The sequence below is a fragment of the Cucumis melo genome, chromosome 3 (assembly GCF_025177605.1).
Source record: "Cucumis melo cultivar AY chromosome 3, USDA_Cmelo_AY_1.0, whole genome shotgun sequence".
In the NCBI taxonomy this organism is placed as follows: domain Eukaryota; kingdom Viridiplantae; phylum Streptophyta; class Magnoliopsida; order Cucurbitales; family Cucurbitaceae; genus Cucumis; species Cucumis melo.
Genome location: NC_066859.1, coordinates 29,758,885 through 29,786,489, shown reverse-complemented (window position 1 = coordinate 29,786,489; position 27,605 = coordinate 29,758,885). Strand labels below are relative to the sequence as shown.

Sequence of the window (27,605 nt, the reverse complement as noted above, 5' to 3'; positions counted from 1 at the left end):
TTAGTTATCCCATTAGTTTAACTGAGATCCATAACCAACGAATTGGCATAATACGTTTTGTAAATTTCCCCCTCGGAATCTAGATCGTCTCTCCCATATCCTTTTCCTTTATGGATATATGGTTGCATGATTTCCCCGGCAGGTATTTGGTGATATTCTCGTGCTCCCTCCCTGGGTTAAGGATTGGTATCTCTTGCTTTTTTATTTTATGGGTTGATAATGATTTCTGCTGTAATTCTGAGCATTAACATGGAGTGTATATCAAAGAACGCATTCTAAATGGTCGAAAAGTTGGTAGTAGAAGGAAGATGCAGAGAAAAAAAAACTTGTAATAAAGAGAAGTCCTTCCATGGCTCTGCTTTATATAGATTGATTTTGGTTATCAGCAGCTAACTTCCCCCCATGTGGTCTGATAAGGCTTCTACCTCGGACTACTGTGTCACCTGAGATTTGAAGACACTTCGGAGGGTATTTAACGTGTGATTTTCAGATTCTGTATGACATCTCAGCTGTTGAATTAGCTTCCGCTGAAGGGACTGGCCGCATGAACGTTATGTGGCTGCTTGGAAAATTTAACGTTCATTGGTCTTGCATGTTGGAGACAGCTAGATTTATCATCATGGCGTAGAAGCGTAAGACACTTTGGAATATATATATATATCCCACAGTTTGCATTTTTCATATTGACCCTGTACATTACATTAGTTTGCTTTTACATGGAAGCTCAAATTTTAGTTCATATTTTTTTGTCCTGTAATTTCCAATGTCCAGCCGACACCTAGGAAACATCATTTACCTTCTAACACGTCGATTGTGATGAAAGTGGACACAATTAAAATAAATAAAAAAACTGTTTGATGTTTATCTTATCAGACCCACGTCTCTGTTTGTGAAACCTCTTTGAAATTGCATCTGTTTTCCTTGGCTTTTTCACAATTTCCATCCTAACTATTTGATTACCTTCTTCTCTTCAATGATTTGAGTGCTGGTGGCTTCCCACGTGTGAGGCTTAAGCTGCGAGCAAATACCTTCCTTATGGACGAGGACTTGAATAGGTATCAAATCCAACTTATGGATCAAGTTTACTGGTAATTTTTTAAGACAACTCAAACAAGTTAGTTGATGGCCTTAAAATCTTGAGCTCATTTTTAAGACCCACCCAATAATTTTTACCATTCTTTGACTCTGATGTGAAGATTTACTGACCGAAAATTTTCCCAATAATATAATATTCGTAGTATTTTTTTTTTTTTTTTGCTTTATGATGGTAGAAGTGTGGATAGTAGAGGAATTCTAAATGTAGACTGAATCAATTAGATATTGTTAGTTGGCAGTAAATTAATATCAAACCTACCTGTTTCATATTTTTCAATCTGCAGATTTAAACACCAGGACGAGGCCTATTTATTTAATTAATGGGCTAGTGGAAGAGTGACATTTTAAATTGCATCGGATGCCTGGCATGCTTGCTTGCTGTGCCATCCTTCCCTTGATGGTAAAGTTAGTGAATATTTTTGGCTTCTCTCAATTATCTATTTTGCAGATCACGGGAACTTCTTAGACAGTTTACTTTCGAAATTTCCAACTTTATATGCAAAGTTCAATGAAACTTAATGATGAAAAAGGCCTTTTTTTCTCACATATATATTTATTTTCCTGTTTATTGCTATGTGTCTGATTTTTAAATTGGTAGTTGAAACAACCCAATGTGATATTATTGTTTTGCAGTTATGGGTGAATGACCAATCCACCAAGTACTGACCTTTGCATCATTTTAACCCTTCTTCCCTAATTTATGTAATTAAACTCCCTACATTGTTTACTAGATCGTTTGGTAAGTATATTTACTGCAGTATTTGCAGGTGAAAGAGATTGGCAATGTCAGTTTTCAGTGATTATTGCAGCAGACTCTTTTTCATTCCTTTTCTTTTTTTTTTCTTTTGTAATTATTTAAAAGTCTTAGCTGATAGGTGGGATTGATTAGCACATTTTTCTGCTGTTTGATTATTGACAAAAGTTGCAACCAGTTTTCTTCTTTCTTTGACACATTCATTTTGATTCAATTTCATCTTCTTTCTACTCATTTTGAGAAGAAAATTGCCAATTGACAAAGATGCCCACTTATAATGGTGTGTTAGGAGAGAGGCAATCTTGGTTCCCTCTTGGTTTAGCTTGATAATTATATCTACCGCTGTTGGTGAAAAAAAAGAAAAGAAAAGAAGAAAAGTAACCCATCTCAATTGCCTGTTTAATTTCCTTCTCCTAAACCCTTTATGCCTAAGCACAGTATATTAGATTAGGTGGATGGCCTCAAATACCTGATTTCTGGGTTTGGTAGATCCATGATTTTTGGGTCACTCTTTTTTTTTTTTTTTTTTTTTAAAAAAAAAAGAATTAAAATGAATATACTGAATTTGCAAAAGAAGAGGAAAATAGGTTTAAAATTGTAATTATATGAAAATTATTATTAGGTTTCAGACTCTCATTTGGGCAGCCAACCACTGTGTTTTACTTTTACCCCACTTCTTCACAGATAGTTTCTTTATTCAAAGGGACAATCTCTTTCTCTCTCTAGATGTATAAATTTATGTGGGTGCATGATTGAGGCTTTCATATATTAAATTGATATATTTCAAAGAAGCAAAAGCATCTATCTAGATAGATATAGAGATTTTGATAAAAGCTGAGCCGTTTGGGTTGTTGATTATCCGAAGGCTTAGGTTTGGCCATATATTTCTCCAATTAGTCAAAAGCATTGAAATTTTCTAAATATTCTCTATGGTGGGAGAATCGTCATCTCATTATCATAATTAGTATGTGTGATTATTATTCTAACCAAAACAAATAAATAAAATAAAATTTTCCCTTGAAAGAAGCTGTGAAGCATTTGTTTTTTACAAGCAAACTCATATGGTATGGACAAATTGCTATCATATTGTGTGGCCTCATTTTATGGCATAAAAAAATACAAAGGGTATATAGCAAAGCAAACCCACAATTGAAAGACAGTAATAAATTCAATCTTATAATATATATTGAAAAAAAAAAGTGGTAATGCGACAAAAACCATAAAGAATGAATAGGCCCACAAATTGAGATATGAACGGTGGGGGGGGGGGGGGGGGTGGCCATTCATTTTAAAAAGAAGAAGTTGGGTTAGAATCTGGCCTAATACTCAAGTAGCTTTCATCCTTTCACACTTCTTTTAAGCAAAGAAGAGGCTTTCATACATTAACCTTTACCCACTGCCCAATAAAATCCAAAACGTTTATAATAAGAGGGATATGATATGATTCTGTATTTCCAAAATATAAAATTTTTATTTTTACGTTACACCAAGCAAAATAGAAAAATAAAAAAAACTAAATAAAATTAGGTGTATTTGAATGATTATTATTGTGATTATTATCATTTGTTTTGTTGTTTGACCACGTGATGGGTAAAGAAAAAGAAAAAAAAAAAAAAAAAAACCCCATTAATAGATGGTCAAAAATTACACACAAACAGCCCTGGCAGCAAAGAAAGGAAACCAAATCTCAAGTTTAGGAATGGGACCCATGAAAGGAAAAGTATCATCGCCACGTTTACGAATTTTGTTTTGGGTATAATTTTCATAATTTAGGAACCTTGATTATGCTACAGTGGTGGAATTAGAGAGTTTAAAGGAAAGGAGGAGGAGGAAGAAGTGGGGAAGAAGGAGGAAGTGGGGTTGAAGGTATCTATGGCGGACATTGGGAGGCGGGTGTTTTAGTTTTAATATTCAGTAATTTTGTTGCGTGTTTAGTGTTTTCTCTTTTGAGGGTTTTTAACAAAGATGGAGACTTTTGAACATGAGGTCTGAGCCATTTGGTAAGCGGCCCAACAGGACACACACTTTTATTCTCTTTTCTTTTCTTTTTTATTTTTTTTCCTTTCTTTTTCTTTTTTGGTTGTTTTTATCTCTCAATTTATTAAATTCTCTGTCTGGAGATGGGAACGCCTTGGCATTGCCCTTCTGGCTATGGATGGACTGTTTACTCTAATCTCTCCTCTCTCTCTCCTTTTTAACATTTTTGTTCTGGGTTAATTCTTAAAATTAAAGATTACTACCCTTTTAATCTTGGACATGGTCTTTTGTCTACCTCACATCCCCCACCTTTCCCTCACCCATTACTCGGTGGGTTTTGTTACCTCCCACTTTCATCTTGTGGGAGATTGTCAAACTTAAACCTTTTCTTCTCCTTCACTTCCCATTTACGGATTACTTCTTGGGTTTTCTTCTCAGATCCTTCTTAATAGATCGACCCCTTTTTTTTCCCTTTTCAAATTTCAAATTTCCCCATCTCTTTTGGTAAGTTTTTCTTTTCTTTTCTTCCTTCTTCTTAGGTTGATCGGTTCTTGATGATGGATGATTCAATAATCGAATGTTTGATCTTTGAGGTTATCGTTTCTTTTTTGCCTGAGGTTTTTTAATGCGTTAATAGAATTAGAGGATAACATGAATACTGTTCAGACATCATATATGATATATTCTTACGTTTTTTTTTAAAGAAATTTTAAAATGATATATATCTTTTTTTCGTTTTGGATTTTGTTGAAGGGTATATCAAAGGGTGAAAGGGTTTGGCTTTTGACTTCTTCAATCTGAATTTTGAACTAATCTTATCGGTGACTTCGGCGATGATGGTTCTTCTAACCACGCCAAAATTTATGGACATAAGTTGAGCGGCTTTGATTTCTCCGCCTTCATCAGTGCTATTTTCTTGGTTGTTTTTGGTGTAGAAAGTACTCGTTTTTCAGTTTTTATTTATTTTATTTTATTTTATTGAGGCTGGGGTTAAGCTGTTTGCCTAATCTGTGAGTCCGATTTTTATTGATTCTGGGATTTAGTTCTGTAGCTTTTGATGCCTTTTCTTTTCTCCTCTTGCGGGTGGGATATGTTTTAGATGCTTTCCTGAGTTCTAAAACCACAAATTTTGGTTTATTTCCTCCTTTGACATTTGGGCCAGTTACAGGACTAGATGAAATTTTGTACTGTTTCATGATATCAATGTGACAATGTCGCCATTGTTGCCGGCTCTCTTCTACGGATCGGAATCTGTAAATGTGTAATTTAGTCTGCAATTGATTGCATGTTAGAAATTTTTCATTAGAAGTGAACATTCTGCACCACGATATCACATCCCTGTGTTGGTCATTCTCACTAGTCGTTTCTGGGTGCTTACATTCTTCATTTGAATGGTTTCTCCATTTTATGTCATTTTCTTTATTTCGATGATGCAATGTTGTATGCATTTGTATGCATGATATGGGACTGCAATTTCTCCCGGTATTAGATATTTCTTCCAGTGTTACAATGCTACCAAGTGCCCAAATCAGCAATTCTTTGGCATCGACAAGTTCTAGCTGTTGATATCTCCTTATAATTTAGAAGTTTCCTTATTCTGTTTAGGTTTCATCTCTAGCTGATATCACTCAAAGGAATTAGAGGTTTCAAAATATGTTAGATTTTGTAATAATCATATTGCATTTGGTTGTTTGTAAGGGAAATGAATCTAAAGTTGATTTATAGGAAGCAAGTGTTGTTTAGTAGTATTAAGCTCTTGGCTTGGATTGTTATTGCTAACTATTACACTGGATTAGAGAAAACGAGTAGTGTTTGGGGTTTGGTTGTGCTGCTAAGGTCAATCTCTTGGGAGATGAAGCTCTAATTTTGTGATTTATTGTCAGTTTGGAATTTTTTTTTCCTTTATCTATTCTTGTTGCACATTCCCATACTCGTCTAGAAATTGGTTTGAATGCTGGTAAATAGTACTTGATACTTGGGTTTAAGTATCAAGAGTCGTTGTGCCAATAAAATATTGTGTTAGATCATCGAGTTTTTTTGTTCAACTGTTCTTACATGCTAACTTGTAATGTTGTATGAAGCTCTATAACTGCTTATTCTAATTGGCTTTTTGTTTCATCGGTTTCAGATTCAATCGAGTGTATGTGGCTTCGTTTGTTGTCTGGAAAACTTTTTTGACCTGGCTCATATTTGATAGAGAAATTTACATTTTCTCTAATGCAAGGGCAAAGGAGTAGTGTTGGTTCTTTGTCAGAAACAATAAACTTTGAACATGGATCTTCATCAAATAATCCTGGTAACCAACCGGTATACTGGAATAACGTGTGGAATCCAGCAGAAAACCGAATACCAGATTATTTATTACCTACTTCTGATGTAAATTCTGGATATGTAAACTCTGTGAGCCATGAACAACGAAGTTTGAGCCGATGGAGCTTGGGTGAACCTAGCTCTTGTGATATGCAAACTGAGATGCTGCCTGATGAGCAGAAAGCTGAAATTGGATGGTCTTCAATGGCTAGTGATGCAGATGGTCCTGTTACCGAAAACCGACTTTGTGAGCCATCAAATAATCCTTCACTGGGTCATGTGAATCTCAGCCCGCTGATTATACAAAATTCTAATTCTAATTCTAATGCTATTCCTCATAATCTCAACTTAAATTCAAGTTTTGTTAGTCATGGAGGTGACAATAGCAGAGTTAATGAAGGTACTAACGTGTATAAATCTAGTGGACCAGAAGAAGGGAGGATTTTATGTTCTAATGCGTCTGATCCTCTTCTACTTCCTTCTGGAAATAGTGGACTTCCAGTGGTTGGAAATGATGGTAGACCAGGCTCTTCATTGGATGGTCGGCGTGCGCCCTGCAAAAGAAAATCTATTGAAGGAAATGTTGCACAGTCCTCCCTAAGTGGAAGCAGTAACTACTCGCAACATATTGAAAGTGGTTCAGAAGCCCATCTTCCAGTGTTCCCTGGTCGCTACAACACAGGCAGTAGGATAAGCATACCTCCTCCACCAGCACGAATGAATCAGGCCCCTGTACGAGGTGCAGGTGAACTAACTTCCAACAACTTCTCTGAGTCAATTGTTGCTGAAAGCTCAGACAGTTCTCAAAGAAACTACCGTATAAGGATTAGTTCATCAAATGCACAAGATTCTTTCGCATCGGCAGGAACTGCTGTTAGGCATCCTGGGCCACCATCTTCCCAGCTGCCAGCTAGACTTCTACCTGCTGAACATATATTAGACTTGAGGCCAGCACCAGCTGTAGACAATGTATCAGCTCAAGGTCAGCCAATTATGATACATGTGCCTGCTTTACCTCGAAATTTGCAACCATATAGGTGGAATGGGAGCTCTACGTCCAGAAGTGGCAGTTCATCAAGCTCTGCAGGAGAGAGGCAGGTGGTGCAACGTGAAGAGGTGAGACCAAGCATCATGGGAAGAAATGTATCTGAACATCCTATGTTTCTCCCAGCAAATGAGCTGAGGGGTTTGGTTCGCAGTCCATCGAGTAGAGCTTTAGCATCTTCGAACTTGGCCATTCCTGGAAATGTTGCTTCTACATCCAGGGTTGGTTCAAGTTCAGGGGTACATCCCTCTTCTGGACCTTGGATTCCTCCTGAGAGTTCTCCTACACAGTTCCCCAGGAGGTTAACAGAATATGTTCGTAGGCAGTTATTTGCTTCTGCTACAAACGAGTCAGGAGGAAGGACAAGTAATTATTCACAGCGTTCAGGTTCTACTTCTGCCCAGGAGATGGTCCTTTCATCTGGATCTGGCCGCCGAGGGCACCATTTATTGCAACCGAGGTCTGCATTATGGATGGAAAGAAGAGGTGACGGAGGACTTGGTCTTCCCTATTCATTACGAACTTTGGCTTCTTCTGCTGAAGGAAGTGACAATAATAGACTTGTGTCTGAGGTATGTTGAATTCTTTAAATGGATTCACTGAATGATGAACCTAGGTTCATATGTGTTATACATGCATGCTTGTCTGCATCAGCAGAGCTGTTCATTTTGATTGTTGAATCTTGTCAACATCTTTGCTTCCTGAATTCTTAGGCCAATCCCTCCCGATAAATCAATCATTCTTCCATATCTACTGGTGAAATTTTAGATGTCGTGGGTGTCATGACTCTATGTTGGGACTGCTTATCTATGAATGACATATGCTAGTTTGATCAACTTTGCTCCTTGAAAAGCATGATGCGAATTTTTTAAACAAGTTCCCTTGTTCACCAACTCTGATGCACTGTCAACAAGAACGAGAGGGGGGAGTCAGGGTGAGGGAGGAACTATTGTATGACTATCTAAGTACCTTCCTCATTTAATGCAAGCCTTTATGAATTGAAAATTGCTATTCTGAAATTGCTGGATAAAACTTTTATGGGGTTGGAAGCTTTTCTGTATTACTATCTAAGTAACTTCCTGGAGATTGCGTCTACTAGGATGGTGTTTGCTGGACTACAAATTGCTGTCAAATTCTTTGAGAAATCCTACTCAGCATGAGCTACCTTTTATTATCGACAAAATAATTTTCCTCCAATTCTAAGTAATCTTACATTAAGTATGTTGGATTGTGCTCTAAACAAAATTTGATGGATTATGATGCTGTCTTCAACAGTTCAATTTTCTATTGGTATTCAAACTTTGGTTGATTCTTAGAAGCTCACATGCTATTGTTTTGTCTGCAGCACCTTCGTAATGTCTTGGGCCTTGTTCGCAGGGGTGAAAGCTTACGAGTTGAGGTAGGAACCTTATTGGTCCTGTATCATGGTCAGTCGATGGCAAAGTTGCATGATTGTATTGAGATACAAGTAGTTGTTAAGTTACATGGTTTTTTTTGTTTAGATTAGTTACAATGTGTAAATGGTAGTGAACAACTACTTTGTTTTGTTCGAGTTCAGTTGCATTTGGGATCAAGCAAAATGGTTCACTTAGTTGATATGAAATACACTTGATTTGATTATGGTGTAGGACAGGATCTTGTATTTCTCCCCTTCGTGGCTTTGGACTTTCTCTAGGGCATTTGATTTTACAATGTACCAATCTTATTGTAGCAATTTATTTTTTTATTGTTATTGTTATTACTATTATTATTATTTATTTTTTTTTTTGAGGGGGGGGGGGGGGGGGTGATTCTGGTTGCACCAATTGATACATAGTTTGTGAGATTTCCCATACTCGAAAGTACTTGAATTAATAATTGTGAATGCTCTAAATTTACATGGCGGGGAGGAGGATTTGTGTGTCAAATTTGAGGAAATTGTGTTGTTCATGGAGAGAACTTAGTTTTGTTGACAGGACTCAGTTCAAGTCATTGGCTCGACATTTTTAACTCATGTTTTATGATTATGGTCATCAATACTAATGTTGCTTTATAATTTCTCTTTTGTTAGGATGTGATGATCCTGGACCAATCACTATTTTTTGGAATGGCTGATATTTATGATAGGCACAGGGACATGCGTCTAGACGTTGATAACATGTCGTATGAGGTCTGTCTAATACAAACAACCAACGGATGTATTTTGCACCTTTTTCATGTTGCCTTGTTCATGTTTTAACTATGTGAAGTGCAGGAATTGTTGGCATTGGAAGAGCGTATTGGGAATGTCAATACAGGACTAAACGAAGAGACGATAGTTGCTCGACTGAAACAAAAGAAGCATGTGAATGCTGTTGAGTCACAGGTGGAAGAAGAACCATGCTGTGTTTGTCAGGTTGTAACAGATGTATCTTTTGAGCTGTATCATTCTTGAAACTGCACAACATTGTAGTAATATCTGTCTCCTTCCCTCATTAGTATCGACTAACAACCCGGATGATGATTTACAGGAGGAATACGTTGAAGGAGAAGACATTGGAACGCTGGAATGCGGGCATGACTTTCACACAGCTTGTATTAAGCAGTGGCTGATGCAGAAGAATCTGTGTCCCATATGCAAAACAACTGGTTTAGCAAGCCGAGAATGAGGCTTGGTGTGGTGGTTGCTGTTGCTGCTTAAAAAACAAGGAGTTCAAAGCAAAGCAACTATGACGGATGGGATCAAGGGATGAAATGCTATGATGTTGCTTGCCAATTATCTACCTCTGAAGAACCACATTCAAGTTTCTCTATATACAAGTAGTAAAATTTTTATATAATGCAAGCAATCATTTTTTTAAAAAAAAAAAAAAAAATTTGTTTTGGAAGGAAGAAAAAGAAGAAAAAAGGAAGAAGAAGAAGAAGAAGAAGAAGAAGAAGAAAAATTCAAGGGTTGTAATTGGCAAGGAATTGTTAGCTTTAAGGTTATGATGATGATGGTCGATCAAACTAATTAATGTTTACTCCCATTGACATTAGAGATTGTTGGTCTTAATATATCATCGGATTTTTCCATATATTTATACTTCACAAAACTTAGCTGTAGTGAGTGTTATTCAATTCCAAATTGGAAAATTTGTTTGTTTTTGGTAAATCTAATGTGTTGGATTTATTTTTATTCGCACGCTATGTCCATTGTCTAAGTCCAAAACCCAACAGAATATTTTATTTGGTAAAATCATAAAATATTTTATTTATGGTTTTGTGTAATAAATTGGAAATTGGCAAACGGTGACGTTTGGTTTGGGATAAGACGGTGAATGATACATCATTATTACGTCTTTGACTTTATCAAATCTGCCATCCTCTCATTTACTTCTCTTTCCTCATCCAATCACTTTTAAATGCTTTTATTCTCTTTTTTTATTATTATTATTATTATTATTAATTAAATTAATACTATACGGTTCCCTCCCCTTTCTCCCCTTTTAATTTCTTTTCTTTTCTTTTCTTTTTTTTTTTTTTTTTATATATACTTTTTTCTTACAAAGAAAATCTGTTTCTCCTTTTAACTTTATGCTTATATTTTAATGTCAATCTTTCATTTTACTGTTTTCTCTTTTTTACTTATCTCCTCAATTTTTCATTTTACACATCTCCAAAATTTATATAGAGTTTGATGAATTTTATAAATAGTTTTAATATTATGTTATCTCCGAATTTATCCTCAATTTGCTATACTTGTATATTTTACATTCAAACAAGCAACAACAGTAATTTCATTACATCCTATGACATTAATTTCATGATTTCAAATGGAGAGGTCATTGTTCACGTTTGTTTAATAAGATCAAATATATAACTACTGTTCTTTGAAAGATTTATTTGTATATACATACATACACGTAGAATAATTGTTGTGGATAACAAAACTGAAATGCGCTTTGTTCATGATAATAAGACGAAAATAATTATGAATTAATAAAATATGCTATAATTAATCTGAAAAATAAAACAAAAGTTTCTCATTAACAATACCTAGTTTAAAGGCGAGCTAACATTTTCAATTTTTTAAAAAAATGGACTACTAAAAAACAATCAAACAATCTCCAAAATCCAACAAAATAAGTGAAGAGAAAATGTTAAATGGTAAATTTATTCATTTCATTGAACTACAAATCTTATAAATTTACTGTTTACTATTTTTAGTTAAACATGAAAATATGAGAAAAAATTGGGTTTTGCAGAAGTAACACTTGAGATCATACATATAATATTTAAAATAACTAAGTCCAATAAATAAGTTACATTGCGATGTTAATAACATGTAGGACAACCATACGAGAAAAATACAAATAAAACAATTTTTTTTTTATCATTTAAGCTTTGTCTTCCAATAAAACAATGAATGCAAGTAAAACTTTCTAAAATAGCTATCAATCCAAAAGTTTAAAACTCAAATAACATGATTAAATTAGAGTTTTAGGTCGAGTGAGGTAAACCATCGTTTGGTTTGTAATTTTGGGAGTTCTTTTTGTGAATTTCTCTCTTCTTCTTCTTTCTTTGAACAATTGAGTAGGGGGTTTATTAGTTGAGTTGTTAGTTTGGTTCTCACGTACTAATGGTGAGATTTGTATTTTTGCCTGGTCTAATTTTTAATTTTTTTTTTCTTTAAAATAAATTAGGTTTCGTACTTTTAACTCCCTAATTTTATGTCTATAATGTGTATTAAATAATATTTAAAAATTAGCATAGGGAAATTATTATAGAAAAAGATTAAAATATGTTATAAAGACACAAGGTTTTTTTTTTTTTTAACGCAATATTTAAGAAACTAAAATTTAAATTGAAATGTAAATATAAAAGAAAAAAGAAAAAAAGAGAAAAGAAAAAGAAAGAAGTAATGAAGGGGAAAATGGTGAAGAAAGAAACAGAAATGAAATTGCATAAAAAAAGGAAGTGGTGACATTAATTAGATTATTATAAAAATAAGACAAAAAGGGAAATTAGGTAAAAGACAAATCCTCTATTTTTGGAAAAGTTTGTAAATAAAAGAAAAAAAATAGAGGAAGTTTTGAAAAAGAAAGTAACTGATGGGTTCTCTAAAGTATAAAATGAAATAAATAAAAAAGTAAAGAAAGGGAACGACAAAAAAAGATTAAGGCGGGAGGGTTGGGATTAAGAAGGAAGACGATAAGTTGAACCTCGGGAGGCAGACCAGAAGTCAGCAACTTCACAAAAACACCATTAATGAAAATCCTTAATCCTTGTTTTTGCTTTCTACCCAACGAAACTAATCATCCAACGCTAAAAGATAAGACGGAATCCAAGAAAAAGTACACACAAACTCACAGCAATACCATACAAATACATAATTCCTTCCACTCCAAACCGTTTCTGCACACAAAGCCAACATACCCAACGTAATCCTTCATTTTTCATCCTTACCTTCAACCCCTTTTGATCCTCAATCATGGCGGATCTCTACGGAACTTCCCCTTCTTCCGATGTTGTGGGTTTGCCCCATGACCCTGAAGATTTCTCTTCTTTCATTAATCACCACCTTCAAACCACTACTTCTTCTACTTCTTCCCCTTCTTGTGTTTCCTTCAAGAACAAGTTCATGCCCTTGTTGCATTCTCAACCTCCTTGGCACTCTTCGCCGATGTTTTCTCGCCGGCCGGATTCCACCTCTGTTCCCGGTATGTCCTGCATGCTCGATTTTCCAGAGGATCGGCTTCACTCCAGTCGTGTTTTGAACCACGCTTTGTCGGATTGTAGTGTTAGGGATGTGAGATTTGCTGATGCTTCGTATTTAGCTGTGAACTCAACTTGCGGCGGCGTGAAATTGTCGGATCCTGGTGATTTTGTCAAAGAAAGTTCCGACAACGCCTTTTCTTCCTCCGGCGCTGTTGATTCCGATACGAATGCACCGTTGAAGAGAAGGGGTCTTTCGTCTGAAAATGATCTCGGGGATTTCAGTTGCGATAGCGAGGTAATTTATTACAAATTATTCCTGTTTCCTCAAATTTCACCATTTTTTTCCGGTACCCAAATGAAGCTTTTGCTTATCCTTGAGTTAATTCGATTCTCTTAGGGTGGGGATTTGCCTGAAGTTCCATCCAGTACTGATCTGCCTCGAAATTCATCAAAGAGAAGTAGAAGCGCTGAGGTCCATAATATGTCGGAGAAGGTCAGTTTCATATTGGGTCCCCAGTTTCTAAGCATTATTGTCTTTAAGTTTAGACTAAGAGCGATTGATTGCTGATATTTTTGCTAATGGTTTCGGTGAGTGGGCCAGAGACGAAGAAGGAGGATCAATGAGAAAATGAAAGCCCTTCAGAACTTAATTCCCAATTCAAACAAGGTATATTTATCAAACTCAAGATTATGGCAGTTTTGATTACTTTTTAAGTATTTAAAGTTGCAATGAGATTGTGGTTTGGCAGACGGACAAAGCTTCAATGTTGGATGAAGCAATTGAGTATTTGAAGCAGCTTCAACTTCAAGTCCAGGTGGGTGTCCTTTTTTTGTTTTGTTTTGTTTTGTATGGCTATGTGCCTGAGAATTTGATCACGTTTTTTCACTTTTGTTTGATATGGAATCATCTCTCTTTATACGTGTACTCGTTCATTTTTATTGGTTTCTATTTACAAATAGTCCATGAATTTGGGCCACAGAATCTTATGTGCTGATATATCAAAAAGTAATGTTCCTTTTGTCCACATGATATGAATCAAATGTGCCTGAGCTTCTTGATTTCGGGTTGCATTTCAATCAGAGAACTTTGAATATTCAAACAGTTGCATCCTAATTTTATTTCAGGCCAAACCTTACTAGAGAAAAGCCAATTGATCGTGAAATTTATTGAGTCTTTGAGTGTCGATTATTTTCCAAATCCATGGTTCTGTAGGAGTTCTGTTACTCATTCTGAGAAATGTTGGGACCTTTTCACCTGAAAAAGGCTGAAGATCTCCTCCTTCTATCGCCGACTAGCACTGTGTGTGTGTTCGATTACTTTTCACTCTATCACTATAAGATGATGCTTTTCCTAACATAACCAAAATTTTACTTCTTAAGCGAAGATGGTTCACGAAATAGAGGTTTTTTCCTAGCTAACTTAGTTTGAGAATGATATAATTCACGAATTTGATGGGTGCTACCTCATATATGAGGAGCAGTAATACTACCTCTCTTGATCATTGTTTTGTTGAAAATTTTCCGTGTTTTAGTTGCTCTTTTCGGGCTATACTAAAATTGCTAGAACTTGAATATATTGAAATATAAACGATATCGGAATTACAAGATAATTCAAGAGTCCAAGGTACTTGGACCCGCCAAATCTTGACAATACTCTCAAGCTGTAGTACACTTCACCAAATAGTGCCTATCTCCCATCTTCTCCACTGGCTGTATTTACAACCGACCTTCTTATCTAATTGCTAACAATCCCTTAATCCTCTAATTATTTACTCAAAACATTTATATCATATAATGAGGTTTGGAGCAACTAACAGCTTGTTCCATTTTTTCCTTCTAGTCGACAGAAATGGTCATAGTTTGATGAACATATTTAAACTTATTATCAATGACGTTTGGCTTTGCAGATGTTATCAATGAGAAATGGCTTGAGTTTGCAACCAATGTGCTTGCCAGGAGTGCTGCAGCCAATTCAACTACCTCAGATGGGGTTGGACTTTGACGTAGGAAATGCATTTCTAACATCCCGAAGAGGAATAGACACATCGTCTACTAGGAACGAAGGATGTCCCATGCAATCTACATTCAATCTTACCAACAAATGTAACCTTTCAGATCAGTCAATTGCCATCCCTTCTGTGCCAAACACCACAACCTCAGAAACTGCATTTGGTTTTGAACCCACGATTCAGGGTTACAATGGGGAGTTTAACCTTTCCTCCGATTTCAAGGTAACAAACAACATTAACCAACTTCTTTCTGGGTTAGTGAAATTGGGACCAAATATTTTCTTGGAAATATGCAGGATGGCGAACACGCCGCACAGTTAGACTGCACTCGAACGGGGAAGGAGTCAACTGACGCTTCTTAGCTGTAGTCCTGTGCAGGATGCTGCTCACTAGAGTACGGCCCTTTTAATGAAGCAATTTCTTTACTTTCCTTGTGGATTTTCAACAACAAACATTATAGAAACTACAAAAAGTTCTATTTTCACACTTAAAAATCTATTGTAGAATAGGTTAACAACATAATCTTGATATTTATGCCTTTGACTCTATATTTTTAAGAAACAAACTTCAAGTCTTAGTTAGGCAAACATAGAAATGCAGAAATCTACCTGATCTGCTTTGTCTGAAAAGAAAGAGGATAGAAGCTGCCAAATGCTTTTGGGGAGAAGCAAAAAAGAAAAAAGAACGGAAAAGAAAAGAAATATGGTGGTCCTTCCTTACCTTTACCAATTTGATGCTCTCTATCTGGACTCATTGATGTAAGGTAGATCAATTATTTTGCCTTGTAATGCTGTCAAGAAATGAAAACAAAAAATATGTGTCTCTTTGCAGGATATTTCGAGGTAAATACCCCTTTCACAATATATGCTAATATCAATTTACCTTTGTTCATATGCTGTTTGGTTTTGGTTTATAACTCTTGAATTCCATTGAAACTGACCCCAAATAGGGACAAATTGGGCCAAGTTGATATGAACCCATTTGGGTGAGGGAATTTGTCTCATATCATATAATAATAAATCATATGAAATGATTAAAGATGAATTAGAAATAAGGGAACAGAAAAGCTTGAGGGAGCCCTTAAAAAAAGGGGAGGGTCTGAAACCTGTACAGTGGTCAAACTCTATTTTATGGGGAGAGGTAATTAATTATGTAACATTGACTGACACTCCTAATTATTAATTATTACTTAACTAATGAGATACCCATTTATTGTTTCCTTTCCATTATTATTAATTAAAGCAGGCCCTGCAGTCAGGCAGACAAGCAGAGTTCTTTAATCAACGATATTATTGTTGGACTAATTTCTTCTTTAGTCTCTTTAAAGTTAAAGTTAGTGTTTAATAGGCCACCAACTTAATTTGTATACTGTCACTAAACTTTTTTTAATTAAATTATTTTTTGGGTGAATTTGTTGGCAGCTAAATATAAAACTATAGTAAAAAAATTTCTTGTAGGAAAGTTTCTCCTAAAACTATGTATATTTTCTATCTTTCATCATATCATATAAAGAAATTAACAATAAGTCTAAAGAAAAAGGAATGGCAACAGCTATAAAGGTCGTATATTTATCTACTAGTCAAATAAACACTAATTCTGGGTTTAGAAAGTTGTTCTTTTACTATTACTATTACTATATTAGATTTTGAAGAAAATTATTGGTAAACTTGTCATAACATTTTTAAGTTATGAACGATAACATGGTTTGTCAACAAATTTTAAATTATTTACTTGGAATATAAAAATCAATTCTTGGACGTAATAATTTCATTATGTGAAAGTGAATTCTTAGATAGATAAATTTATTATTCACACAAAGTAACGCAAGAAACTTTTCTTTTTGGAAAGGAATTATAAAATAATTATAAACAAGGAAAGTGGTAGGAACACCATAGGATGATTCCCCCAACTTTTTTATTTTTCATTGGGTGGGTTAATGTCTACTCTTTTTTTAGAAAATAAAAGAAAGAATAAAATAAAGATGACAATTCCTGATTCTAAATAGAAAAGAAAGGGGGAAATGTTATTCAATGTGATAAAATATGTTTCATCCACCAATAAATCAAACTTCAAATACCTAACTTCTATATTGTAAAATTAAAAGAAAAAAGAATTAGATTATTGTTAAATAATTGCCTTTGTGTTTTTAGTTAAGATAATATATATGTTTTTGGTGAAAAAATATTAAAGAGAATATTTGCCGTTTCTTTATGATCACAAAATCATAAAAAGACAATTTATGAATAATTAAAAAAAAATAGAACGCGTAAAAAGCAATAAAGGTATTACCAAATTTCCCCAAAAATCTAAACTCAAAATTTTAGAATATTTCTATAAAGCGAAATAAAAAGAGGAATATGAATAAATAACTTAATATATATAGATATCCATTTTTTAAATGAAGAATGCTTTTGGATTCATGCCAAGTTGTATTCATATTGTGCAACCCATTAAATACTCAATCACAAATTGTCCCTAGGTAAAATTTCCAACGAAGGAAGTTCATAAAAATGATCAAAAATCTAGATTGCATCAAATATTATCCTTTCCAAATAAAAGTTGAACTAAAAACCTAACTTGAAAACAATATAAATTACAAATTCAATGAGAAAAGTCAAAAAAAAATTAGGAAAGAAAAGTCAAACTTATACTATTTTAATAAAAGAAAATGTTACACAATATATCTAAAAAGAAAGAAAAATAGAAGCATTTTAAAAAAAATTAGCAAGATATTCGAATTATCTACTTGCTATATTTTTAAATAATTTTATTTAATTTTAAATTTTTTTTATAATTATTATTATTGTAAGAAAGAAAATAGAGTAACTTTCATTGTTAGATTTTCATTCAACGTTTAAAAGGAAAATGAAACAAAATTGGAAATGAATAATGGTAGTTTGGAAGTAATTAAGTAAATCTATACTACAATTAATTAAACCCTACGTTTTTGGATTTATCCTTTTCTATAAATTTTTTGTAATACAAAGTCCGTGATGACTAAATTTATACATATGAACAAATTACTTTCAATTAAAAACTTTACCAATTACACTATAATTATTGTATTGTAGCAATAAGAATCATATACTATGAAAAGGGTATTTGTCACTACTATGTTCTCTTAAGAATTGGGTTAGTTGCTTTGCATATTTTATAAGGCTAATGATCGAACAAAGACAATTCAAGCAGTTTACTTACTGAAAACAGTGTATATAAAATAATTGTGGAGAAAGAATCTGAAACAAAAATGGATTTTAGTGAATAAAAATGGAAGAAGGTCATCTCAAATTCAGAAATCATTTGTAACTTACCGTGGAATTTCAGATAGATGCTCAGCGGGGAAGAGGGTTCAATAAATGGATGGGCTTTTGGAGGGTTGATTGATTTTTTTTTTTTTTCCCTCTTTTCTCTTCTCTTCTCTTCTTCACCATTGTTGAAGTTGGAAGTCCCATCATGCCAGCTCTTTCTTTCTCTCTCGCTGTGAACCCCACTGAACGAGTGGAATTTGCAGTTTAGTTTCTTGTCTTCATTTTGAGATTTATTGTATCCTTTGCTTTTGCCACTCAACTAGTTGTCCTCCTTCGTCTGTGGTTGTCTCCGCCATAAAAACAGTCTTGCAGGGTTTGTAGAACAAGGGGAAGAGGAAAAATGTCTAATTATGCCTTCTTGAATGACCAGCTCTCGAAGCGGACATCCATTTTCGGTTTGCGTTTGTGGGTTGTTTTGGGTATTTGTGTTGGTGCCGCCATTGTTATTGTTCTGTTCCTCATTTCCTTATGGTTCACTTCCAGGCGTAACAGTTCCAATAAATCTAAACCCTCTTTGAACCCCATTATCCCAAATGTGTCTAAGGAAATCCAGGAAATACGGATTGACCATTCTCGGAATACAACTCATTCTGACCCTAAAGTTCAATTGGCTTCTAACCCTGAGCCTTTGCCGGAGGCAGAGCCTTTAGCGACGCTGCTTGAGACGGAAGAAGGAAGCCCACCTAGTGGACGCCATAGAATTCACATTGAAATTGGGAAGGACCATCGGATTTCTTACCCAGAGAGAGGTGGCGGTTCGTCCCACGGTAGTGGAGAGGCTCGGTCTGGTGATCAGGCGCCAATGACTGTGCCGGAGGTTTCGCATTTGGGTTGGGGGCATTGGTATACTCTCAGAGAGCTTGAGTATTCTACTAATAGTTTTGCGGATGAAAATGTAATTGGTGAAGGCGGATATGGTATTGTGTACCGTGGGGTTCTTGAGGACAACACCGTGGTAGCTATCAAAAATTTGCTCAATAACAGGTTCTTCTTCTCATTTTATTTCTTTTCTCACATGGATCTTTGTAATTTCTCGCAGTTATGTCATTGTAGTACGAGCATTGATCTTATGTTACAAGCTGAATTTGATACATTATGTTGTTCCACTGGAAGAAATTTTATGCACTATTTCTTGTGTTCAGAGGACAAGCTGAGAAGGAGTTTAAGGTTGAAGTGGAAGCAATTGGACGTGTTCGCCACAAGAATCTGGTGCGTTTGCTTGGCTATTGTGCTGAAGGAGCTCACAGGTATTCTGATTTTCCTCCAAATTAATCCTGTCGAAGCTTAAGAAACTTTAAACACTCTCTTCTCTAGTTAATTTGAGAACATATGTGCATTCTGCTTGTCTTGTTGTAGGATACTTGTCTATGAGTACATTGATAATGGGAACTTGGAACAGTGGCTTCATGGAGAAGTTGGACCTTGTAGCCCTCTAACATGGGACATTCGAATGAATATAATTGTTGGAACAGCGAAAGGGTATGTTCTACAATGACTTTGCTTTCACTATTTTGGTTGTTGATAAGTAATATTCTTCAACTTCTTGGCATAGTTTTGAGCTTGGCTTCATAAAATCACAGGTTAACATACCTCCACGAGGGACTCGAGCCTAAGGTTGTTCACCGTGATATCAAGTCAAGTAACATTTTGCTTGACAAGCAGTGGAATCCGAAGGTCTCTGACTTCGGCCTAGCAAAGCTTTTAGGCTCAGAAAGGAGTTATGTAACAACTCGTGTGATGGGAACTTTCGGGTCAGTCTAAGTTGTAGAGTGAAATGTATTACTTGATTTCTATTTTTGAATTCATGAACTTGACGGAGTAACTTACACATAACCATCTGGGGTTGTGTTGTAGATACGTAGCTCCAGAATATGCAAGTACTGGCATGTTAAATGAAAAAAGTGATGTATATAGTTTTGGAATCCTCATTATGGAGATAATTTCAGGGAGAAATCCAGTAGATTATAGCCGTCCTTCAGGAGAGGTGTGTTTCTCATCCAGATTATTTGTCATTGCATAACTAGGCCTATACAGGCCTCTGCTTTTCACCATTAACTTTTCATGGTTGTTTGGTGGATCAAACTTTCAGGTCAACCTAGTTGAGTGGCTTAAAACAATGGTTAGTAATCGAAACGCTGAGGGAGTTCTGGATCCTAAGTTGCCTGAGAAGCCTTCAACAAGGGCACTGAAGCGTGCTCTATTAGTAGCGTTACGGTGTGTGGATCCTAATGTTCAGAAGAGGCCTAAAATGGGGCATGTAATTCATATGCTTGAAGCAGACGAGTTTCCTTTCCGAGATGTGAGTTAGCAGCATTCAACTATTACTTAGACCAACTTATGTGGGAATGTTTATCTTCATTGAACGAGTTATTTAAGCTAGAAAACTGGTTTTTTTGCTTTGAACTTTGTCTTTGGTGTTTCTTCCTTACATGTCTTATGATCCACCATTGTCTCACCTCAATATCTCAGGATCGTAGAGTGGGACGAGAACCAGGACGATCACTACTGAAGGAAAAGCTCATGGAAAGGCTTGTGAGTGAATCTGGAGAAAGCAGTGGGTACGAAAGTGGAGCAACGCAAGCAAGCCGACATCTATGGAGAAAGCAAGAACTTGAAGAACAACAGCCTCGCGAACCTCACACTTTAAGATGATCTTGTATACCCAACTCACATTATTATCAATCAGGCTACACTCTAAAATGTAAGGATTGTTTTTGCAGCCTCTCCCCTTGTTGTACTGTATCAAACAATCTGTATAATGTTTTGTATCAATCTTTCTCAGTTTTGGGATTCATTCTAATGGTTTATAATCACCAAAATTAGGTACCTGTAACTGTAAGTACAACGTTTGGAAGGAAAGTTGACAACTTTTTGGTTAAATCTGAAATCCTATAAAGCTGATTTAACTGAAATGTCCTGAATTAAGGATGGTAAAGAGTGAAGATGAGTGGGTGTGATTAGAATCAAATCGGGTCCTACTGAAGTTTGGTGGGTGTGATTAGAATTAATTGGGGTCCAACTCTTTCACGAGCATTACTGTTGGGGTGGGGACTTGGGTTTGTGAAGTAGAAGGAAGGAGAACCTTTATTTTTCTGGTTTACAGTAAAAGGAACTGTTGTGTGTTTGGATTTAGAATCTTGGACCACTCTCTTTAAAGTTCTTCTGTCATTGTTACTTGTAAAAAGTTATTAGATTTCTTTTTCGCTTCTTACTTTTTGACATTTCTGTTTTCTACTTCCTGAAACCCTGAGTTCAGGGTCACTGTTTTGGTCTCTCTCTCTCTCTCTCAACACACACATGGCCATTTTTCTAATTTTTCTATCTTGAATCTTGTTTTTCATGGGTTATGAATTTTGCATGTGTTGAACATTTATGCTAGTAGGGCAGAAGGCTTATGCCACCTTTTCCTTGAATTGACTCAATGATTGTTATTTCACTTTCTTAATTTAACCGGGATACGTATATTTATGAGGATAAAAGGTCTCGGATTAAAATCCCCTACCCCAAGTTGTACTTAATAAGATCTTTTTTTTTTAGAAAATGGAAGATTTGTTAATTGGATTTTAGACATTTAAGAATGGAAAAGATTAAGATTTTGCTATATATCATTTTTCTCTCTAGTTGTGATAGTTAAACCGAAGTAGGACTCACAAATACACCTCTTATCACTTTCTAAGACTTTTTTAGAAGTCTTTTTTTTTTTGTTGGTCTGACTAGAGAATTGCTTAGGATCATTAAACTCACTTTTTTTATATTCAAAATCAAGTATTTCAAAAGTTACTCTTAAACGTCTTAATAATGTTATAATTTAGACTTTTGCTTACTAAGTTGTTTTTGGAAAGATTTTCGAACAATATTATATATGTTTGGTAGGCAAAATTCAAATATGCATTGGCAGGTATACAAGATCTTGGAAACGATGTTTAAATTCAAATTTACATTTTTCTTTTGGTTTATTGCAAAGTTAGGATCTATATCTTAATTTGTTGGGAGGTGTGTGAATGAGCAATGAACATGGATGCTCTTTTGGGTGAAAATGAGAGACCTTGAATCCTTATACTTCATCACATTGTCTATACAAAAGATTTTGACGATTCAAGAAAATTGTGAATTATAATGAAAAAATTAATGGGGCCTTGAGATGATGCAGAACAATCTTTTAAAAAATACATCAAGTAAGAATAGCAGTGATAAATAAAACGAAGTAGTGAATAAAATCATCAATACATAAAGTAAGAATAGAGTTATGAGTAGAAAGAATAGTGTTATGAGTAGGAGTAGAATTCAAGATATCATGATGATTTAAACCAAAAACGTGTATGACATAACATGAAGATGACAAATTTGGGGAAGATAAAAAGCAAATTGATACATCATGGTAGAAGATTTTTTTTTTTTTTTTTTTTTTTTTTGAGAAATAACCTGCCAAGAAGTCAATAAAAGGATTTCTCATGAGCCTCTAATGAATTACAAGGCATAAATGTCGTATGAAATTCATATGATCTAGGCAAGAATTTGAGGTTTTTTAAGAGTATTTGTGCATTGTTGAAATCTAATTTTGTGTAAAACTAGACAACAATTTTTTTTAGAATGAAGGCTTTATTATTACAACTTTTCTGTAATTAAAACGAGCCAATAAAGTTTTTATATATTATTATTTTAAAGGTTAAAACTAGTGAGTGAATTAGCAAAATCTGAATAAAAGACAAATATAAGTATGCTTTTAATGTTCAAATTGATTCAACTTGTCAAATTTTGCTGTAAAAATGGATTTTCTTTCCACACAATATTTAGGGTTGCAAATTAATCTAGTTAGGCTCGATATTTTATTTAACTAGGTTCAGGCATTTAAATACTCAATTTGTACGTTTGTTATGACTAGGTTCATATATTTTCTTCACCGTATATGAGCATACTCGTAATTTCATAAATTCCACATGATCAATTCAAATATACCTTTACTTTAATGATAATTCTAAGAAGAGAAAAGAAAAAAAAAGGAAGATGTTAGAGAGAAATCGGTTTTACATTTAAATTTCGAGATCACAAAACATTGCGTCCAATAGAAACACAAGTGAGCATCCTGAGTTGCAAGTAATTGAAAGTTTAAGTTGCGTAAATAAACATAATACAATTCAATAAAATTATCCGAGAAGTTATTTTGAGATTCTAAAGGGTAACCCCAATGTGAAACACATATCTAAAAACTCTGCATCTCAGTCCAAAACTAAATTGTATCCTTTAAATGATAATTAATGTTCGGGAATTACTCCCTTCAAAACTAAATTATTGAAGGAAAAAAATCACCAGAACCAAGTCTAAAACTCTGGAGACATTTTCATCAACATCTGAAAAATGAATTAACCTTCGAGGTGAGGTTAACTACCTCAGCTTAAGCGCCACCAGATCCGTATTTCTTCCCGAAGACGATCACCTGCAACTTATCGTAACCGGCAAGCACACCAGCACCAGCAACGGCACGGAGAATGTTAGCACCAGCACCCTTGAAGAGAGACTTGGCACCTTCGTTCTTCAAGATCTGAGAGAAGGCATCCAATGAGCTCTTGTACTTCACTGCTTCACCAGATGTCATCATCATTCTTCTACGAACAGTGTCAATTGGGTAGGATGCGAGACCAGCACCATTGGTGATGAGCCAACCAAGGGCAAAGCTAGCGAAGAAACTATCCTGCAGAGTCACAAAAAAAAAAGGTAAAATATAATGAGATATTGGCACACAAGTGATGAACCCAATTTATATAATGCCCGCAGAAAACTAACAAAACCACCAGCAAACTGACCTGCATCTTCCCGGTCAACAAAACAGGCTTCAGAGAATCGTACATTCCAAAGTATAAACCACGGTACACGATGATACCAACGCAAGAAATGTTAAATCCACGGTAAAGGCCAGCAATACCATCAGACTGCAATGTCTTCCTGTAGACATCGACCAATCCATTGAATTGCCTTTCTCCACCCTTCTTGGCAGCTTTGGCGTCATTTGCCAATCGGGTACGAGCATAGTCAAGAGAGTAAACAAAAAGAAGAGATGAAGCACCAGCTGCACCACCGGATGCCAGGTTACCAGCAAACCATTTCCAGTAACCATCCCTGTCTTTCTTGAAGTTGAAAAGTCTCTTGAAGTAATCCTTAAAAGCAAAGTTCAATGCCTGGGGCAAGGAACCGTAAAACAGTTAGCAAAAGAAATTTGAGAAAATGGAGAGATAAAATTATACACCAGAAGAAAATCACACACTTGAGTGGGGAAATAACGGATGACATTGGCAGTGTTTCCTCTCCACAATGAACCGAAACCCTCCTCTTTGATTGTGCGCTTAAAACAATCACCAATACCCTTGTATGGCTCAGACAAACGTCCAGATTTAATCATCTCATCCTGATTTTGAATCAAGAGTTTGACACGCTCAATTGGGGCAGCGGCTGTCTTGGACACAGCAGCAGACACACCACCCATAAGAAAGTCAATCATAAAGTTTCCTTTCTCAGCAGGGGCAGCAACAAAAATGGGGGAAGCAGTTGAAGCAACCCTAGAAAGGTCAGTTGTAGCTGCACAGGATTGCACAGCAGGGTACTGAAAAGCAGCATTAGAATAATTGGTGATTGGGGCACGTCTCTGATAGAGTGCAGGATTCCTAAAGCCATCATCACAAGCCCGGAAGCCCAAAGCAACCCTCGACTGAAGGGAGAGCTGACCAGAAACCTTCTGATAGAGAGTCGGATGTTGAACCTGATCAGCCATGGCTACTTCTTCCCTGCAATAATTCCCAATGTTTTCATCAGATGAGAAATACTCGTTTCAAATTTAGAACAAGAGATGACACTCAGACACCAATACGACAGTAGTAAGCCAGAAGTAGAGTTTTGGTAAGGCAGATAGCTATTCAAGGTAAATGAGATCAATAAGAATTGAAGAACAAAGTTAAAAATTTTATAAGCATCTTTCAATGTAGCAAATCAAGTACTATAGGTATTCGTTGGAAACAGAGATGTAATAACAAATGCCAAGGGTTGAAAAATAGCAAAATGGTCAAGAGTTCAGATCCTTTACTATAAAATTTAAACCTTAATTATGTTTTATGAAATATCAAGTCGCAATAACAAATCATGAAATAATATAAGAAAAAAAACGTATACAAATACACCAATTTAAGGTTCGGCTCTGAACACTTAAAAGTAAAGAGCAAATGCATCCGTAAAAGCACATATTCATAACTAAAAATTCGCTGATCCAGAGTAAAACAATAGGAGACAACCAGTACGATAAGAGGTCTCCTCATCCCTAAGAGGCCACACAGTCAGTACATCATGACAATATGCAAGGTTAATAAAAATACAACACGTGAGAATAGATCGGAAAAAATGGGAACATAAGAAAACTAAACAGAGACCAGAAAGTGCACATAAAAGATTCCGTTCACAAACTTCAACAGCAGAACTTCAGAAATAGTTAAGGTGAAAAGTAAACAAGTATGTGGGATATATTTAGGAAAACAGATCTCAATATAGAAATAAATATGAGAAGACCAACAGACAAATCCGACAAACTGAAGTCCGTGTGATGGAAATTTAAGAAATAGCGAAGGATCAGATCCCAGAAAATTTTTAAAAAATAATAATAAAAAGGAGGCAGAAGAAAGACGAACAAGGATCGGTTTTAACAAAGACGAACCGTGAAGAAAGTGAAAGTATGAAGAACTAGCGGATCTGAAGGTGAAATTAAGAGTGATTGGTAGAAGAATGGTGGATCTAAAAGAGAGAAAGAGGAGTATACCTTAGGAGAAAACTGATGGCCGCGAGGGAAACTGGGAGGAGTCTGCCGCGGCTACAATGTCGCGTAGGACGAATGCGAAATCTTCAGGCGAAGAGAGGGTTTCCCGCTGCACCATGGGTCAGTATTAAGGGTTTAAAATGGGCCGTTATTGGGCCGGATTGGGCCTCTATATCAAAGCCTTCACCATAGATTAAGCATATATATCAATATTTTATAAAATTAAAATCGTAAAAAATAAAAAATTGACAAAATATTTACGTTTAAAAAAAATAATTATATTGTTCTATTAAATAAATTTTATCTTTTTATTTTCTAAAAAAATATTTTAAAAGTTTATAAATATGGCAAAATCTATCCAAATGTATTAATAATAAAGAGTAATAATCTAAGTATTATTAATGATACAAATTTTCAATTTTGTCCCTTATACACACAAACATATTAAACGTAACATTATCAAAAATTTCATACTCAATATTTTTAACCTAATTCTTAAATATGATTTTATTTTTGAACATTGAAGTGGAGGTTCAAACTTTAATTTTACATCTTGGCATGTGATTTGAATATACCACTAGAAATATAATAAAATTTATTGATATAGATATTAATTTTATTTGTTAATTAGTATTGAAATATAATGTTTATGTGTCTACTTTTTTTGTGGATAAATTATTATGAATAAAAATTGGTACAAAAACATTCATTAAGGACTTAGTACAAAGTTGACTAGAATTGAAAAATCAAAGGCCAAATTGACAATTAAGTATAAAATAAAGGCCTATTTTATATACTCTAAACAAAGTAAAAGTTTATATAATAACAATAACACCAAAGTTGTATAAAATCGTGCTCACTTGTGCACGCCTTTTTTCTTTTTCAAATATTCCAATTCCATTTTATATATAAAGTTATTTATCGTTCAAGACTTTTAGTTATATATATATGTGTGTGATAAAAAAAAAAAAAGAAAAAAAATAAAGACTATTAGTTAAACTATATTAGCTCACACACAAATATGTTAAATTAAAATATCAATCTCTAATTTTGGTTATAAAGTACAAAAAATTACCATTTAGATCTCTAAAATTTTGAAACATTTAATATATTTATGAGCTTTTAATTTCATAACTTAATGTTTTTCTTTTTTAAATTCAATTACATCAAATAGTCACCATTTTTGAACCTTTTTTTTTTTTTACTTTTACTTTCTCTTTTCTTTTCTTTATTCGATATTCACTTTGAATAATTTAATTACATGGCTTTAATGGCTAAATTAATTTGTCCACTTTTTCCGTCAAAACATTTTTAAAACTTAAAATTACAATAATACTCTCTTAATCTTTTTAATAATAAGAGCTTTTATTTTATCACCGATCATTATATTTTATTTGCAAATACATCGTCAAACTTTCAATTATAAAAATCAAAGCTTTAAATTAATTATTAAAATTAAATCCTCAAACTTCAATAATTATAAATATAAATTTCAATAATTATACGAGTTCAAAGATCTAAGTGTTATCATTTTGGAGTCTAACTTCCATAACTATTGTGAATTTGAAGGTCAAATTGTAATATTTCTATAAGATAGAGAGCCTAATTTCTACAATTGACCATTTAAGTTAGTAATTTGCTATAAAAAATGTAAATT

The 27,605-nt window shown here is 34.6% G+C and overlaps 4 protein-coding genes across 9 annotated transcripts; 3 read left to right on the top strand and 1 right to left on the bottom strand.

Annotated features, from left to right (window-relative positions):
• Positions 1 to 907: 907 nt before the first annotated feature.
• On the top strand, positions 908 to 10,216 carry LOC103487873 (probable E3 ubiquitin-protein ligase RHG1A). Of its 4 annotated transcripts, none has more exons than XM_051082415.1 (7): positions 908 to 1,055; positions 1,380 to 1,495; positions 5,955 to 7,753; positions 8,527 to 8,580; positions 9,232 to 9,330; positions 9,415 to 9,555; positions 9,671 to 10,216. In XM_051082415.1, the coding sequence occupies exons 3-7, from the start codon at positions 6,044 to 6,046 to the stop codon at positions 9,806 to 9,808; spliced, it is 2,142 nt and encodes a 713-aa protein (XP_050938372.1). In that variant the 5' UTR covers positions 908 to 1,055; positions 1,380 to 1,495; positions 5,955 to 6,043; the 3' UTR covers positions 9,809 to 10,216. The 4 variants fall into 4 exon arrangements, with proteins under 4 accessions (XP_050938372.1, XP_016900002.1, XP_016900001.1 ...); XM_051082414.1 differs by lacking the exons at positions 908 to 1,055; positions 1,380 to 1,495 and adding exons at positions 3,958 to 4,330; positions 4,580 to 4,699; XM_017044513.2 differs by lacking the exons at positions 908 to 1,055; positions 1,380 to 1,495 and adding an exon at positions 3,703 to 3,849.
• Positions 10,217 to 12,278: 2,062 nt separating this feature from the next.
• Positions 12,279 to 15,739, top strand: LOC103487874 (transcription factor SPATULA-like). Its single transcript, XM_008446382.3, has 6 exons — positions 12,279 to 13,134; positions 13,237 to 13,332; positions 13,441 to 13,506; positions 13,589 to 13,654; positions 14,747 to 15,070; positions 15,145 to 15,739. Exons 1-6 carry the CDS (start codon positions 12,613 to 12,615, stop codon positions 15,208 to 15,210), a joined length of 1,140 nt encoding a protein of 379 aa, XP_008444604.1. The 5' UTR covers positions 12,279 to 12,612; the 3' UTR covers positions 15,211 to 15,739.
• Positions 15,740 to 18,058: 2,319 nt separating this feature from the next.
• On the top strand, positions 18,059 to 21,525 carry LOC103487875 (probable serine/threonine-protein kinase At1g01540). The gene is made up of 8 exons (XM_008446384.3): positions 18,059 to 19,140; positions 19,299 to 19,403; positions 19,513 to 19,635; positions 19,737 to 19,907; positions 20,011 to 20,140; positions 20,246 to 20,455; positions 20,626 to 20,857; positions 20,980 to 21,525. Exons 1-7 carry the CDS (start codon positions 18,497 to 18,499, stop codon positions 20,806 to 20,808), a joined length of 1,566 nt encoding a protein of 521 aa, XP_008444606.1. The 5' UTR covers positions 18,059 to 18,496; the 3' UTR covers positions 20,809 to 20,857; positions 20,980 to 21,525.
• Positions 21,526 to 23,372: 1,847 nt separating this feature from the next.
• LOC103488539 (ADP,ATP carrier protein 1, mitochondrial-like) lies at positions 23,373 to 26,097 on the bottom strand. Of its 3 annotated transcripts, none has more exons than XM_051082410.1 (4): positions 25,952 to 26,097; positions 24,416 to 24,932; positions 23,958 to 24,329; positions 23,373 to 23,845 (listed from the first exon to the last, which is right to left on the bottom strand). In XM_051082410.1, exons 2-4 carry the CDS (start codon positions 24,917 to 24,919, stop codon positions 23,549 to 23,551), a joined length of 1,173 nt encoding a protein of 390 aa, XP_050938367.1. In that variant the 5' UTR covers positions 24,920 to 24,932; positions 25,952 to 26,097; the 3' UTR covers positions 23,373 to 23,548. The 3 variants fall into 3 exon arrangements, with proteins under 3 accessions (XP_050938367.1, XP_050938368.1, XP_050938366.1); XM_051082411.1 differs by having other exon boundaries at positions 23,373 to 23,828; positions 23,946 to 24,329; positions 25,952 to 26,033; XM_051082409.1 differs by lacking the exon at positions 25,952 to 26,097 and adding an exon at positions 25,850 to 25,867.
• Positions 26,098 to 27,605: the final 1,508 nt, after the last annotated feature.

What these genes read in the sequence shown, in the direction of transcription:
- LOC103488539 (XM_051082410.1), bottom strand. Translation starts at nt 24,919, where the DNA reads ATGGCTGATCAGGTTCAACATCCGACTCTCTATCAGAAGGTTTCTGGT. An exon ending in TCCGTTATTTCCCCACTCAA is followed by an intron (nt 24,330 to 24,415) that starts GTGTGTGATTTT and finishes TCCTTGCCCCAG; the next exon opens with GCATTGAACTTTGCTTTTAA. An exon ending in TGTTGACCGGGAAGATGCAG is followed by an intron (nt 23,846 to 23,957) that starts GTCAGTTTGCTG and finishes GTGACTCTGCAG; the next exon opens with GATAGTTTCTTCGCTAGCTT.
- LOC103487873 (XM_051082415.1), top strand. Translation starts at nt 6,044, where the DNA reads ATGCAAGGGCAAAGGAGTAGTGTTGGTTCTTTGTCAGAAACAATAAAC. An exon ending in ATAATAGACTTGTGTCTGAG is followed by an intron (nt 7,754 to 8,526) that starts GTATGTTGAATT and finishes TTTTGTCTGCAG; the next exon opens with CACCTTCGTAATGTCTTGGG. An exon ending in AACCATGCTGTGTTTGTCAG is followed by an intron (nt 9,556 to 9,670) that starts GTTGTAACAGAT and finishes GATGATTTACAG; the next exon opens with GAGGAATACGTTGAAGGAGA.
- LOC103487875 (XM_008446384.3), top strand. Translation starts at nt 18,497, where the DNA reads ATGTCTAATTATGCCTTCTTGAATGACCAGCTCTCGAAGCGGACATCC. An exon ending in CGTGTGATGGGAACTTTCGG is followed by an intron (nt 19,908 to 20,010) that starts GTCAGTCTAAGT and finishes GTTGTGTTGTAG; the next exon opens with ATACGTAGCTCCAGAATATG. An exon ending in ATAGCCGTCCTTCAGGAGAG is followed by an intron (nt 20,141 to 20,245) that starts GTGTGTTTCTCA and finishes TCAAACTTTCAG; the next exon opens with GTCAACCTAGTTGAGTGGCT.
- LOC103487874 (XM_008446382.3), top strand. Translation starts at nt 12,613, where the DNA reads ATGGCGGATCTCTACGGAACTTCCCCTTCTTCCGATGTTGTGGGTTTG. An exon ending in ATTTCAGTTGCGATAGCGAG is followed by an intron (nt 13,135 to 13,236) that starts GTAATTTATTAC and finishes CGATTCTCTTAG; the next exon opens with GGTGGGGATTTGCCTGAAGT. An exon ending in AGCTTCAACTTCAAGTCCAG is followed by an intron (nt 13,655 to 14,746) that starts GTGGGTGTCCTT and finishes TTGGCTTTGCAG; the next exon opens with ATGTTATCAATGAGAAATGG.